The 17017-nt window shown below is 40.9% G+C and overlaps 1 protein-coding gene across 1 annotated transcript in view; it reads right to left on the minus strand.

Moving 5' to 3' along the window:
• PFDN1 (prefoldin subunit 1) overlaps window positions 1-17017 on the minus strand; it is a 59444-nt gene that overhangs the window by 26552 nt on the left and 15875 nt on the right. The window contains exon 3 of the mRNA XM_007059164.4: window positions 4542-4626. Within this exon, the coding sequence (XP_007059226.1) occupies window positions 4542-4626 (85 nt within the window). The remainder of the gene's footprint in view (window positions 1-4541; window positions 4627-17017) is intronic.

A 17017-nucleotide genomic window follows, 5' to 3' on the forward strand; every position in this document is an offset into this window, starting at 1 on the left:
TACAGGCATGTCAAACACGCAGCCCCCACAAAGTTAAATTGTGGCCCTCAACTGACAGCACTGTGTTATCAGTTAATGCCCAGAACATATCTGATTAATTTATTTTAATGTTACAGACTACTATAATGGAAGGAGCGCTTCAAATTGATTTGTCATCATCGGCAAAAAAGAAAAGGTTCAGTGGTACTGATTATTAGCTTGGTTTATTATGACAAAAGAGTTGTAATGAGGCACTGGTTAAGACATCAGCATGCAGCCAGAAATTACTGGAATCCATCCGCAAACAGTACACAGGTAGGTTTCAGAGTAACAGCCGTGTTAGTCTGTATTCGTAAAAAGAAAAGGAGTACTTGTGGCACCTTAGAGACTAACCAGTTTATTTGAGCACGAGCTTTCGTGAGCTACAGCTCACTTCATCGGATGCATCCGATGAAGTGAGCTGTAGCTCACGAAAGCTCATGCTCAAATAAACCGGTTAGTCTCTAAGGTGCCACAAGTACTCCTTTTCTTTTTACGAGTACACAGGTAGTTATATCATTATGTAACATATATATGATGTATGTTATTACAATCCCAAAGTAATTTAATACAAAAATCCTTGTTCTTACTTTGGTCTTGATCATTTTTAGAAGTCTATGGGGAGAAGAAAAATACCAACTAGTAGTTGAATCTTTAAGCATACCCCTGCAGAGGACCTGGTTAAATACACCCTCAGTTGCAACTTGCATGCTATAAGAAGCGCACCTAAAAAATGAATTTGGCAAGGTTGGAGGGGAAGTACATTGAGCATTAAGAAAAAGTCAAAGATTTTGGGACAGGTGCCAACTGTGGGTGAGACTTGCCTTATACTAGTTCCCATGGCATGCATTTAGAGAACACCTGCTTCTTCTGCGGTAAGCTGGAAGCCCGAAGGCATCCATTAAGTAGAGTTTCAAACACATGAAAAACTGTATGCAGCAGTCACTCTTAGTGAGAACGCTGCTCTTTCCTTGACAACCCCAGAACTCTAACAAATTTCAAAAGAAACATTAACTGTGCTTAGAATGACTTCCCCAGAAGTAACCAAGCACCATTTAAACTCATTAGGTGCTGTTAAATACCAAGAAGGAGCAATTTTAAAGCTACAGGTGAGCTTAATCGCACTGGCTCCCCATATCAGAGCTCATTAATATTATGAAAAAAGCAGTCTTCAGTGATGAGATAGCTAAAGATGTCACTCAAATGGATACTCTGGGTCATGATTTGCATGAAGCCTTCAAAACCCAAAGAATTATCCAAGGCTCTGTCAATCTATGGGATCTCATTAAGAAAAACAGACTAATGGTGTGCTCGAATGCAAAGAGGGAAGTCAGAGTGAAGGTGGCAGAGACTATTACAAAGCTAACTGCAGACAGGTTGTTGCTCATCTACTGGTCAAGTCCAGATCTCAGCATGACGATCTTCTATGAGAAACTTTGGGGAAGTATGAATTCTCCATGATCAATGTTCGTATATGATGGAACAACCCATATGTGCCAGGCAAAAAACAAACTAATGCATATCTTGCATGGTCTTCCTAAGCCAGCACCTACTGACAACATGACCAGTACCTTATGCCAGCAGAGGCCTTTTAGGATAGCAACCATAGATGGTATGGCTAAGGTACAAACTGTCAAGAAACTAGAAACTGTTAACACCTGCCAAGATTTGGCTGAACACTTCATTATGTGGCTACGAAGAAAATACTGGATCTATGACGGAATCCATCTCACGCTTGACAAGTATGTAGGAGAATCAATTAAAAATATTACCAGAAAGAAGAGACTCCATTGTACTGCACTTGTCAAATATAAAATCACTGACTCCACGAACATCCCCAGTGCCACAGTGAAGAAGTTACTGTCTCATACTCACACGAAGGATGAGTTAACTGCATACCTTGTGGGAAAAACGCTCCAGCATGTGAAGAATTGCTCAAAGAATTTCATCGGTGTATGGTATTATGAAGCTGCTGCCTCACAGTGGTCAGTGGAGTTTCTTCATAGTTCCTATGAGGAAGCTGACTCTAAAATTGTCTTGCATGCCATCAATGTCACAGAGAGAGGTGCTACTAAACTTCAGATTTTTCCACAAGACTCGGATGTTCCAGTGCTCTCTGTCAGACGCTACCCAAGACTTCCACCAGATGCTGTTTTTGTGCCTGCTGCTGTGGTACAGAATGACTGTATATACCTCAGAGATGTGTTCCTATCCCCTGGACCATTAAAAACCATCCAAAGCCTGCTGGAAAGGCCAAATAATCTTACTGGAAGGCATTTGATTCAGCCTCTGAAGATCCTGAACTTGCCCTGAAGGTGCTCAGAACAGCTGAGACAGTCATTGACGAAGTCGTAATTGCACTGGAGGTGTTCCTATGCCCAGTTTACCATTTGAAGATCAACATTATGACACTTGCAAAGGCATGCAAGCGTATGTTTTCCAAGACGCAAATGGAGAAAGATTGCCACCAACAAGGGATGCATTTTTACCTGCTATCAAGAGGACAAATTATCAAGCAATGGAATGGCTTCAGGTTCAGAAAGTGCATTCAAATCAACCCTTTAATAACTGTTGAAGCAGCACAGGGACTCGTGAACATCACTGACATTGGGTTTCATCACTGACTGTCCCAGCCATGAGGTCAACCCAAGCACCTCGGCTCAGAAATGACAGCTGTAATTTGCAAGTGCATCTTTCACATTATTCATGGAGAGAGAATTTTCTATAAATACAGTGTTAATGTTTTTCTTCAGAGTATAGGACAGCACTGTCAAGCTACACTGCCCTGGACTTCACAACTAAATAGGCACAGTCCCAGCTTGATCAGACCTGGCAACCCACACTTGCTAACGTCCAAAATGTAGTTAAAACGTTATCTTGCCTCATATCATTAGCACAGCTGCCCCCATAGACATATCTGTTCTCTCCTTTCCGCTGAAAACTGAGACCGTTAAAAACAGATTTTCAATGGTTAGGATATCTCCCTCATGGTGGATCCTACTTTTATTAGGATACTATGATAACAAAAACATATCCCCTCATTAAAGAGTTTGTCATGATGCCGTTATGGTTGCAGGCACATCTCTGTAGTTGGAATGTGTATTACATTTCAAGAATATTATAGTTTGAACACCACAAACGTGAACAGTAGATACCAAGGAAATGCAAGCTTAAGGTTGTCCTATTCAAACACAACACCCAAAACTACTTTAAATCTGCCTCATCCTATCATCCGTTCTTTGAATAAAAACGCCTTTCACCACATTAAATCCTCAGTCTTTAAAATGAAAAACACCTAAAAATGGCACATTCTTACTCTTCAGATCTGCTCCGTGTCTATTCAGAATCATATCGAAGTACTTCATTGAACAAAATACAAGAACCTGATTTTCAAAAGTAACTAACACATGCCATTTTCCACTTTCGTTGTGTTTAATGGGAGTTGGGGTTGCTCAACATCTCTGAAAATCAGGCCATGCGTTTAAGACTTTTTTTTTTTGGTACACCTTTTAGGGCTATATAAGGCAGAGTAGACTAACACTTGTCATATCTCTCTCTCACTTCATCAGCAGAACTGTTAACTAAGTTCTGCATGCAGATTATTTACTGCTAGAGATGCAAAAGACAGATGCCATCTCATCTTTCTGATTCTAGGTTGCGCTTTCAGGGCAAACAGAAGAAAAGCATCTTTCTATTTACCTACTGATCTGTAGTCACTGAGTAAATATAGAACTCCACAGTGCCACTTTTCAGAGTAAAACTGCACTTTAAGCACTTCACATCGCTATTCCTTGATGCAAGCACACACGCGCACACAAACACGCGCCTGCCCTGCCTTCCTATTGTTAATTCCTTCTCCAAAGCTCACACTAACATATCAGACTGTTTGGTCAACTTATTTGCTTCCCCAAACACATTCCTAGAGGGTTATTTTGTTTTGTTTTTAAGTTCTTTGCTCAAGATACTAAGGGGCAGGGTTTCATATTATTCACATATTAGGGACATTTAAAAAAAGACATAATGGTAACACTTTTGGTGCATTTCTATTTGCGTCCCTCTGAAGAATTAAATGTAATGAGCAAAGCAAATGAACCTGGTTTGTATCCCCTGGACATTGGTCAAGATTAAATGGATACAATGTCCCGTTTCAGCAGTTTGAACTTGCAAAAGGACATTAACTGAAATTACTGTGCATTTCCTATATAATTCTGTATCTCTCAACTACTCAAATTAGGTAATATGTCTAAATCATATTCATTACTTCTAGACTAGATAGAAAAATACCTATCAGGAGGGTCAGCAGGATATGTATTGCTAATATTACTACCATGACAGCTGCTGCATTCTACCCAAGAGATAGCAATGTTTCAGCAGTGGATAGGAGTTCTAGTGTTTTAAGATCCTTTAGGATGAAAAGCACTATATAAATATACTATATATGTAAGGGATGCAACAAAGACTATCATGTTGAGTTTTTTTTAAGGTCCTACTTTCAATATCACCTTAATTCACCTAAAACTTACCTCAAGTTCTTTAATTTTCTCTTCTGCTATTTTTTGTTTTTCTAAGAGTTGGTTGTGAATTACTCCCTTGGACTGAAGGATAAACCTACAAGTGAGAAAGAAAAGAAAAGTCAGGCACATTTACTATGGTCGCAGAGAGCTAAACTACATCAACCAAATGTTACTCACTCTCATCCTGTGCTCTGTAAGGAGAGACTGCAGAGAGATTCATTTACAGCACAATAAAAGATAATGGAATTGATTACTCAATGGGCTGAAAAAATGGAGGTGATTATCTAGTGAAAGCGGCCCAGACTTCACTCAATTCAAGACAAACTAAACACTTAAAATGGAGTAAAGGTTGACGCCAAACTTTTCTGCCCCATGCGCTGTTACCAGCCTTCTGGATGGTCTTAACATTTAGAGAAGACACTTGTATTGCACAGCTTGCAGATGAAATACTGAAGATTTGAACCACAGAACATGTTACATAACTGTTCATGCATACAAATGGCTGATACTCTGGCACCACGCTAACCTTTAGGTTTCCATGCAAGTCCCATAATTTCGTTATCTCAGTTTAAGAGTTTGGATACAGAGATACGCTAGATCTGTATTTCATGACTGTAGTAGGTGGTTACCCGCTCCTGCCCTGTGGGGCTTGAGAGCCAGGGCTGAGGGCAAGAAAGGCTAGGCTGATTGGGGAAATGGCTGCAGCTGGGCCACATCCCAATCAGGCCACAGCTGGGCCTATAAAGGGACTGACTGCTAGGCTGAAGCTTAGCCAGTCTCTCTATGCGTTCAGAGAGAGAGAGAGAGAGAGAGAGGGGCCTGGCTGCAGGGACCTGAGGGAGAACCTAGATTGGAGCAGGGCTGAGGGGGAAAGGCCAGGGGAGCTCCGGCCTGGAAATCCCCAGGCTGCGAGGCCCAGGTTAGGGCCTATTGGGTACTGGGGTTGCAAGGGGGCAGCCCACGGGTAGACAGAGGCAGTACGTCCAAACCCCCTCGCCTGTGATGAGTGGCTGATACACTGCAGTCTGCCCCGGGGAGCGAGGCTAAGTGATGACTGGCAGTAGCCAAGACTGAGGCGAGGTGGGAGTAGTGGGTGGGGGTTCCCCGGGGAGGGGAGACCCTCAGAGATTGTTGGGGTTTACTGCCAGGGGGCAGCACCCCAGTGGGAGGAGGCATCGGGTTCTGGGAGGGACTGGGGCCAGCAGTAAGGCGGATCACCAGACAACAGAGGGCGCTCCAGAGCCTGACAAGCTAATTCCCAAGGACAACTAGCAGGCGGCGCAGCTGGGCGAGTCCAGCTCTATTACAATGACGCTTGGATATTTCATGGCACATGGAATCTTTGCTTGAAAAGGGAAAAGAGACTGTCTTCAGTAGGCTATGTATCTAATCATGAATCATTACAGGACTTCTTCCACGGATTGTTTATGCCTGGATATGACTGACCTCTATGGTTAAGATTAGATCTGGCAAAAATTCAGGAATTTCCATTTCTGTGGGAAATTCTGCCATTTCAAAAAAGTTTTCATTCCGATTCAGAACAAAAACTTGAAATTTCAGTTTCCCACAGAAAAGAAATTCTGAAATTATTTGTTTTAAAAAAAAAAAAAAATTTCAGTTCCATTTTTCTAAATGAAACAGAGCAGCTGCCGCCACCTCCCAGGCTGCCTTCCATTCCTGGGGATGCCCTGGGATTCAGGTGAGCTCCCCACCACAGAGCAAGGATCCTAAAGCCCTGAGAGCCATGGCTCCAGCCAGAGCCTGATCTCGGGGCAGTCCACATGGCAAGGTTGCCCATGAGCCATAGACCGTGGAAGCTCTGAGGTCGCTGGCCTCAGGACAGTTGTCACGGAGGGGTCTTCCTGGAGCCAGAGGAACCCTACCTGTGTTTTGTCAGAAGTTCATTGAACCCAACACATTTCTGATAAATATTTCAGGTTCAATGAATTGGCATTTTCCAATTAACCTTGTCCCCGATCAGCTCTAGTTAAGAGTCAGGTATTAATATTTTGGTGGTCACAGAAGACATGAACCTGCGTAATGGCTGGGATAAGGCAAATCCTGGTGGTTCTCACTATGGAAACAGATTTATGCTTGTTTGGGTGCCCTTAACTGTGCTTTAACAGTTTCCATTGTTTAGGGCTTGTTTATTTGTTTAAAGTGAACTTTGAATTCCAATGCTATCTAAAGTTCAGTTTTGTTGCATTCATATTTTTTTAAACTGAAGCTGCAGTCACGAATGTCTATTTCTTCTTTTTCTCCATTTACAATCAAGTTATGAAGATAAGTTTCTTATGAATTACAGATGAAAGTAACAGCAAGTTTGTACAGCCATCATAAGAAAGCTGCCCCCAAACTGCTCAGAGCAGCGTTCTGAGTAATCACACGGCTCAAGGCTACTCTCAGAATATGACAGATAACTTGCAAAGAGGTAAAGGCTAACTGAGTTCAAGTAAATTTTAGGAACCTTACATAGCTTTCTTCATCCCCTCCTCTCACACACAAGGAATGCACAAGCAACAGATTATCCTCTTCCCTACTTAGAAAGTCACCCAGAAGGATTAAAAGGAGCCTCCACAGCTCATACCATTGTGTTCAAGGTCTCTCCCAGGGCTAACTAGTGTCTGGGACCATGTCTTCATGCCAGGTGACAAGTGATCAAGTTGAACAGCTAAAAGGAATAGCTTTAGACTGGGCAGTGCCAGACTACATGCCTCTTCTGCACAAAAGTTTGAATTCAATGTGCAGCATAATCTCCCATGACAAATGGATATTATTAACACATTTATTCAGGGCCTGGAAGATGAACAGAAATGAGGATCCTCCTGCACAGCTTGAAAAACGTACCCAACACCAGCTGCCTGAGGATTAAGCCTGGGTGAACAATACCTGGTGCCATCACAACCCTGCAATTTATAGCAACAGAAGAGTTGGGTGCCTCATTTAATTTTAACATGTTGCCAATTCATGCTCTCCTTAATGTGGTTCTCACACTTTACAGTGCTTTCCTTGATTTTGTTACACATTCTTTTCCTTCCTGGCTTCACTCTACTTTCTCTCTCTTATAATTCACATGGTAGGTCTTCTTATGTAGTTTTCAATGTCTCTCCTCACTTTGTCCCTTTTCTCTCCAACCATTTTGTGCGACGCTTCTCCTTGGTATCATCTTCGCTACCCCAAAATTCCTCTTTTAATATCTTTCTCTTTTTATTTACTACATCCCCTCAATTTCTCCCTCTCTCCACCTACCAGCCTCAACCCCTCCACCACCTGTTCAGACACTGGTAACCTTTTCAGGCCTTAATACTCAATAGCCAGGTGCCTAAACTAAAAGGAAGGTTCTGTCTCTCTGAGTGCAGTGTCCCTGTGAGAAGCCACATCCACCCGTGTACCCTCAGGGAAAGGGAAGGTCACTGCATTTGCATCAGGTGCAGCCCTGGATCCTAAGGGGCACCATTTCTCATAGCCTCCAGCTATCAGGTTTTGATAAATATAAAGCTCTCTCACACATCCTTTGGACAGTTGGAAGAGAAAGGGAGCATTACCCCTGCTTCTTTCCTATACTAAGCTCTTTGAGGCAGGGACTCTTTTTGTTCTGTGTTTGTACAGCACCTAGCACAGCACGATCTTTGTCCATGCAGCTCCTCGGCACTGCTGCAATACATATAAATCATTCCTCTCTCGCACCCGAAAGCATCATGGCTACTGTAACGGTGATGGTGGTTGTGTGTTTGGGGGAGAGGTGGCTCCACTTCCCTAATTTTTGGGGGGGGGGGGTGGAGGGGACCACAACTGTGAACAGCTGCAGTACCTACTCATTTGCTGTACATAGCTTTCCAAAGTTGGACTAGTTCAAACTGACCATCTTCTCTGTTCCAGTGCTGTCCACTGTGTTCTAAATATGGAACAGTGAAAACTGACAAGATTCTGGTCAATTTTCACTGCGCTGCAATTTGGACAATCTCTGAGCAGCAGCACTGAAGTTGTCCATGCAGACTTAGGAAGACTACACAGCATCAGTTTACACTTGGTTTACTCTGGAAGATCTTTGCAGCTGTAAGGGCTTGAGGATTGTTTGTTTGTTGGTTAAACGAAAGCTTAGATTCTGCAGCTGTCAACACCATTCAACTGAGAAATATCCTCCCTGGTGCCTTTTCTCAAACAAAAGCTTAAGAATGTACATTGATAGCAGCCACAGACCAAAATTTTCAAATTGAAATCTTAAAGCTAGAAAATTACATCTACATTTATCCACCTAAGTGGCCTGACTTTCAGAGGTACCAAACCCTCAAACAACTGGGTTACCGATGATGTAGGTGCCTAATTTGGGGCATTCAATTTCAAAAATGTTGGCCAACGTTTTCAACCAACTGAGGAAAAGTGTACCATTTATCTGAGCCACCAGAGAAAACAGGGAGGCCTACTCCATGCAGTCACAAACAGCATTAGAGTAATTTAGCAATTAGTAAATTAGTAATTTTGGCCCAGATTTTGCAATTTCAATTAATCCAGCTAAACACTTAGCTAGAATGTTCATTGTTGAGTAGGAGAGAAATTAGGCAAGATTGTTTTTGTGCAGTACCTACAGTAGCGGGTTACACTGAATTGTATTGCTGAGAAACATATAGGTATTACATTTTGACATTTTAAGTAATGTCAAAGAAACCTAGAAAGTACACTAGATACTTTGGGGATTGGTCCTGCTCCTGAGGTCCCTTCCAACTCTGATATTCTATGATTCTATGCTTTCTTTAGTGTGTATACAAAAGAAATATTCTAAACATGTTAATTCAGTGCAGAGTATATGAAGAAGCTGAATAGCTGGTGACACTGCAGGGACTAGAATATTTAGAGTGTTCACTTTCACCTAGCATACAATATAATGTTTTGGGGTGTTTAAAAAGCAAGGGGCAGATTCTCAGCTGGTGTAATTTAAGTTAATGGACCTATGACAGTATATAAATGACAGGAAAAACAAAGCCAGCAGGGCCCAGTTGCCTCCTTCGGAAGTGTGAAGTTGAACTTGTGAGATTAACCTAACTGATATGAGCTAGATAGGGTAAAAAGGCACTGAGCAAGCTTCCACCGCACCCACCTCTAGTTTCCGCAAGTGAAGTTCCACCACTCAAGAGTTATTAATTGTAATTATGATGACTGGTATGTGCCAATGTGTGGACATTGCTGTACAAGACAAACACCATGGCAATCCCTGCTCCAGAAAGCTTTTTACCTAGACATGGATCCATTAGGGACTGGAATGAGGCCAAACTCACTTCACATGCTTCTTTCTTCAGAAGCAAAGCTTTTTACTCCTGATTACTCATAGAACCTTCAGAACAAAAACCAATACACTCTGCAGCCAAACAGCATGAAACCACCACCCAGAAAGTTGTGAATTTTCCCTTTTCAGCTTAATTAGCTGTTAACTTTAAAGTCTAATAACTTTCACAGCTGCTCCTCATACAAGAAATATCCATATCTCATGTAGTAGGATAGATTCCTCAAGTACTGATGTTCCATTCATTTGAAAGGACAGTCCATTAAAAATAAGGTTGCAAGTTTTTAATAGAAAAACAGCTCAATGTTCTTTTGATGATTTGCATACATAAAAGACTTCCTAAGGTCCCTAAAAATGTGTAAAAATGAGAAGTAGGGAGCCAGCTAGAATATATTAGGCTCTTCTGGTGCCATGTGAGAGATTCTGTGGATTGTTCAACAAAATCTGGGATGCCAGCAGCACAAGCGGCTCTTTATTACAGTGAGTGAGTATTTCTCCGAGAGAGAGAGAGAATATGAATGAGTCTGAGACTCCTCATGACTGCTGGCTCTAAAGACATAAAATGTATTGTAGGAACAAAAAAGTAACAGTATTACCAAGGACAAGCAGAAAGAAAAAACACCCCAGAAAATCTTTCACAAATTCCCCCACTGATTTCTATATTCCTCCCAATAACCCTCTGTTAATCCTAAAGCAGGATTTTTGTTTCTTTGAAACAGGGTGGAGGCTATATATTCCCCTTAGAAACCCAGCTGTTTGTTTCCTTCAGAGTTCCCTCCATTTCCAGATGTGAAATTTCTAGCATATGTCTTTCCATTATTTAAATCGATACAGATAGTTTTATGTCCCTCCCACTCCAACATGGTCTGCAGGATGTAGCTACTCATCAGTAATCCTATAAACTCTGCGGGCCCCTTTGTCACTCTCACATACTGGCAAACACACCCACATACGGATGTTCACACTGAACATTTAATCAATAATCCACAGTTTGTTTGTGCCAGGTGTGACAATGCTGCTCGTGGGAGCCAGCTGAGATCACTCAATTAGGGTGAACTGCAAACAAAACAGGGCAGACAAACCCCAAAAGCTGGTGGATATTCCAATACTTAGATTTACCAAGCCAGCACAAAACAGCTCCTGTATCACCTCACTGGTTACTCAGAAGTCCAAACAACGCAGTTCCCTTAAAGTGCTCCATCCAGATACACATCATGATGATGATGTTTGAAAATCTTATCTCATCATATAAAAGAAAAGGTTCTTCCAATCCCAAAGAATCAGCCACACACCCAGGTCCAATTATAACTTAGATCTTACCCAAAATACATGCTATATATATACACACAAGAATATAGCCAATTCTTATTAACTAGGCTAAAATTTATTTAAAAAGAAAAGAGAGTTTTGGTTAAAAGATCAATATACATACAGACTCGAGTTCAATTCTTGAGGTTTAGATACATCATAGAGATGAGCTTGTAGTTGCCAAAAGCCCTTTTAGAAATAGTCCATAGGTTATAGTCCAATGTCCATATTCAGGGTGACTCCAGTCAGTGACTGGGGATCTCAATCCTTATGGCTTAAGATTTCCCCCTCTTGAAACCCAAAGCAGATCTGAGATGAAGAAGGATCACAGCCCAAGATTTTTATACATTTCCTGCAACCTTTTGGCCTGAGAAAACAATAGGCTTAACTTTCCTTCTTCCAAACACCATGGCAATTAGCACAGGATAATTTATCCATTAAACAGTTCAGATACAGGTTACCACAACCTTCAAAAGAGACATACAGATAATAATACTGTTTCACTCAAGTGTCTTCCTAAATGTTAATATTCCTTTTTTGATCTTTGAATCAAAGCTATAGCAATAGATAAGACCTGTTTGCTTACATCACAAGACCTGAACAAACACCTACTCTATCTCTAACAATGCAGACTTGCATTTCAAAGCTCTATCATTTACATATCTTCCTAACCAGTCTTTAAAGTTTGGCATGGGTCAGGTCAGTCTGAGTTAATTAATTCTTTCTGGCCCTGTCACCTTTCAATGAGATATTATATTACTCTCATAATGTCACACCAGGATTTACTATTTGACTTACAAAACAGTATTACATTGTAAAATATTTAAACTCTTGCTGAATGAGTTTATGGGGATACTTGTTCACAAATCAATGCAGAGTATACATTTTATGGGACACAAGTTATGCTGGACTGTGGTGACACCTGTACGTAAGTTTGCCTAACACTTTCCATTAGGAGCCCCTGATTTCAGTTGTTTATAATTTTGCCAATCTTTAACCATTCAGGCTGAAATTTTTCATGCCTCAGGCAGATTTTTTTTTTTTTTTATTTTAAATTCAGTAGAAATTATTCAAGCTATTTCTGAGAATCAGATAAGGGAGGAAATAAGTAGTTCTGCCAATGTTAAAAGTATTTTCTACCAGCTCTAGTGCCTCCCAGGTTTGGAGTAGGAACCTGAAAATTGATGCCAGGATAATCCATCTGCCAGAGAGATGCCTTTTGCTATCCAAATGAGAACCCATCCATATTTGGCCAAATTATAAACCTCTAAAAATTACCATTTGCACATGCTCAGTAAAACCTGTTAGAGGTTTGTGACTAAGATCTCTGAACATTCTAGCCACACTGAGCATAACTCCAGCCCTGCATAACTTCCTAAATCCCAACCACACAGAGCATGCTCCTGGGCTAGGGAAAGTACTGCAGCTGCCACCCCTTTGGCCTAGGAGAAGGCAGACGCTAAAGTAAGCGGGGGGGGGGGGGGGGGGGGCGCATACAGCTCTGCTTCCCGGTTTGGGAAAGCTCCTCTTTCTGCTTCAATCTGTTTTAATCACAGGGGCACTGGGCACCAGGAGGAGACAAGTCCTAGTTTCGCTCTTCCACTGGTGTTAATTCTTTACACTTCACAGCCCTTATTGTTGAGCAAAGCCTCATACCCCTACCTTAGGAGGTGAGCAGATATCACTGTCCCTTACATATGGGGTAACAGCACAAAGTCACCTCTGCCAGAACTATTGGTTTCAGAGTAGCAGCCGTGTTAGTCTGTATTTGCAAAAAGAAAAGGAGTACTAGTGGCACCTTAGAGACTAACCAATTTATTTGAGCATAAGCTTTCGTGAGCTACAGCTCACTTCATCGGATGCATTCAGTGGAAAATACAATGAGATTTATATACACACAGAACATGAAAAAATGTTATCATACACATTGTAAGAAGAGTGATCACTTAAAGATGAGCTATTCCCAGCAGGAGAGCAGGGGGAATAGCTCATCTTAAGTGATCACTCTTCTTACAGTGTGTATGATAACACCCATTTTTTCATGTTGTGTGTATATAAATCTCCTCACTGTATTTTCCACTGAGTGCATCCAATGAAGTGAGCTGTAGCTCACGAAAGCTTATGCTCAGATAAATTGGTTAGTCTCTAAGGTGCCACTAGTACTCCTTTTCTTTTTGCCAGAACTATGAATACAACCAAGAGGCTGCTCTAATTTACTGCAGCCTTACCTGGCTGCCTATGAGCTTCTTCAAAACCCACAATTGCTGTAGAATTCCACAAATCAGCCACTTCCTTTTCTTTCCTAGCATGTCCCTACATCAGTGGCTATGAGAGGAAAGACATAGGGCTGAGTACACTGGAGCACGGTAAAGGGGCCATAGCAAGGACTAGAATATGGCCCCAGGTCTCTAGTATGGTAGACCCAGTTCTCATGCATTTGGGCTCACTTTCAGAATCAATGTGCCAAATTTGTATTTGGCTGTGCTGTCTAATCACTAGGTCACACGCTACTCTCCAGAGACTGGAACAGAACCCAAGATTCTCAATATTCCTTTGCTGTCGAGCAAAGTTTTGTAAGTCACTGGCAACGTATATGTCACATGCCTGTATTGGATGGTCCACAGACAGGACAATAGCCTAATGCTACTACTAGTTACTCCTCAGACTGAAGTAGCAAAGGTCTGTGTTATGGATCTAAGGTCCTGGATTCCAACCAGACCAATGATTCATGCAGGAAGTCAATATGGTTCCATAAAATGGGAGTTTTGGTTATTCAATTCACTTTAAAAAAAAAAAAATCATCTAAAAAGTTACAAGTAAAAATGTTAAAAGAATGTTAAGACTGCAAAGGAAAAGTTGGGAAATGCTAGAATTAACAACTTTAATTCAGTTCCCTTGTATGTACACAACCTTAGTGTTCTTTTAACATAGCTTTTTGCATATAATATATAAATATATAATGCAGTAAATATATCATGGCATGCTGTGTAAATATATGTAACGTTCTGGCTAAAATGCTTTGCCTCACACATGTAATGCTGTAGGCCAAGGCTTTTTTCAATCAGACCAAGCAATGTGAAAAGTTAGGCTAAGCCCAGTCATGCCCTCATCTATTTAAAGATGCTTTTTAATGCTGAACTCGTGCTGCCATTCAAGCTTTGAGAGTAACCCAGTATGGGATTAGTGCATTTTAAGTACTGTTCAAAGCCAATGGAAAAGAGGCTTCCAAAGGAGCTGATCTTGTTCCCAAACAATCCATCTTGACTGGAACAGAAGCTGGCTGCTCAAGTTCACAACCACTCAGGACAGACCCCTCTCCTTTCTCTACATATGTCCATTTAAATTCTAATAATAATTTGCCTGTGTACTTCATAAAAAGGTACTAGTTATACACTCAGCAAGCTTCAGTTTTAATTACTTTATCTAATTGAGAAACACCTACTAGCTGTAAATTCCAATACAAGATTAAAAACAATATAGTAATTCATCATTGTACATGTTTTAAAAACACTATTTTATACACTCTCCCTCTTCATATCTAGATATTTCATATTTTGTCAGTCTGTTTTTTATCATCTCATTAAGCAGCTTATGTTCTTTGGCTGATGCATTTGAGTCAACTCATCTCAAGCAGATTAGATGGCAAGTTGTTCCTATGTTTGCTACTATGAGATAACAGGCAGCTAAAATCAGAAAATTCTCAACACGGTTAGACTCTACTCCATTTTTCTCCAATTAGCAAATATTTTGGAGCAAAAATTCATATAGTACATAAATCTCCCATTACAGGCTAACAAACTTTAGCCAAAAAAGTTTCTTAGCAATTCTCTGCATTTGTGGAGGCAAATCAAATGTTTAATTTTACTACTGTATCTATATACAGGTAATTAGATTCTTATATGCATCAGGTTTAATGAGCCATTTGGCAGTTTTAGTTTAAGAAGTGTAGGTGCAATAATGTACACATTGTGCAGTTGTACCTCCGACATTTGACGGAAAAAAAGGATTAACTTTACTCTTATAGAGACAACAATGAAATTGCGTAGATTAACATTTGCAAGTTATATAACTATTGACCTTCAAGGACAAAGTGAGGAACAGAAAATGCCAAACTACTTACATTTTCAAAACTATGTGTGGCATGTCAGGAACAAGCACACCTGCCCCATCTGATGAGACAATGTTATTTGTCTTACACCTGTACCATGTTTACTTTAGCTTTCCCTTTATTTTGGATCTGTCAACAGCTCCAGCATATTACATTACTTCATACAGGAATAGTATCACAGCTTCCAAACAGCAGTTTCTGCATTGCTAGACACTTAACTAGATGGTAGATTTATACCATTGTTCATACTTAGTTTCTTAAAAAAAGCAAGTAGTGGTTCACCTCTAAATTGGTGATAAACATAGTATGACCAAAAATAACGCTACAGTAGTGAGAGTCAGCTTTTTAAAGGGCACCATCCATTCTTTTCAAAGGCTAGATCAAGATTTACTGAAATTCCGACTAATTTGTGTCTTCCTGTGATGGGGCATACCAACCCCACACTGAACAGGCAAAGGTTAACGAACTGCTGTGGGCCCACTCAGCCAAATCCCACTACACCTGCACTCACTGCAAGTAATGAAGGGGCAGTTAAAAGGAGAGAAAGAGAGTTCAGTTACTGGCTGACTAGCAAGGAAAGCAGACCTTGCAGGTCCTTCATGCCTGGAGGAAAGGACCAGCCCTGCACTCCTGCAGGGACGGTGAACTGTCAGAGCCCTTGGGAGAATGGGAGGCCTGGCACAGGACTAGTGAGTTTGTTTTGGACTATTCTTCTGTTTTTGTTTTTAAAACGTTATTGTTCCAGGCTGGGCTACCTGGCAGATACCTGAGACTGTTACAGGGGACCACTGCCCAGAAGGAGTACGGGGAAGCTGCTTCAACAATCTCTTTCACCCTGTAGTTTTTCTTGAATCCTCAAGCGCATGGTCACACTTCCTTTCTGTAGTATGATGCTTGAGCAAACATTCACAAGCAACATCCAAAGATAAATCCGTGTTGGAAGTGGAATGATAATTTCAAATATCATTGGCAATATTTCCCTTTCTAACAAATCATAGTCATGAATCACCCCACCCCAAGCAGTCCCCTAATCATTCTCTCTTCTAATTTCGTGTTTAGAAAACAACATGAACAAACAATTTTTAGCTAGTTAAGCAGAGAAAACACAACAGACCGTACAGTCTAACAATATGCCAGCGACATACTTCAGGTAGGTGTATGCAGTATGGTTTGGTACAGACTTTCAAAACTGTATGCTACGGAGGCTGGAAACATGCACTCTTCTCCATCTCCACAGGATAGATTTGACAATACTGTATAAAAAAGGAATTCACAGCGAACAGTCAGTCAGTGCTGCACCTGATTTGGACAGTGGGGGCTGGGATTACTAGCCTTCCCCACCGTCATTTTTAAGGTGCTGCTGTCATGTATCCTTTCTAACAACAGTAGGATCCATTTCATAAAATTTTGCACAATTTTCCAAAAACAGAAGTAAAACAACATCAATTTGTATAGCAGAAGAGCCTCTTGAAATTAAAAGGCTATCAGCCAGGAGAAAGAAAGATAGCAAAGACTAAGATGAATGCCCCCTCATCAGCACCTAAAGAGTTCTCTTGAACACTGTTTCCCATGAATTAATATATAATAAATACTCATGTGATGGAAAGAGAGAATGAATTTGAGAGAGTAAAGTAAGTATTTCCATTCCACTGCCACATTTCCCCCTCTTCATTTAGGCAGTCCTACACCTACCCAGGCCTTCAAAAAAACCATAATGTTCCTTACACCTATAAAAACAAGTTGATGTTTCATTTGTTGTGCATCTTCTGGAGCGCTACACAGAGCTTAAAC

The sequence above is a fragment of the Chelonia mydas genome, chromosome 8 (genome assembly GCF_015237465.2).
Source record: "Chelonia mydas isolate rCheMyd1 chromosome 8, rCheMyd1.pri.v2, whole genome shotgun sequence".
Taxonomy (NCBI): Eukaryota; Metazoa; Chordata; order Testudines; family Cheloniidae; genus Chelonia; species Chelonia mydas.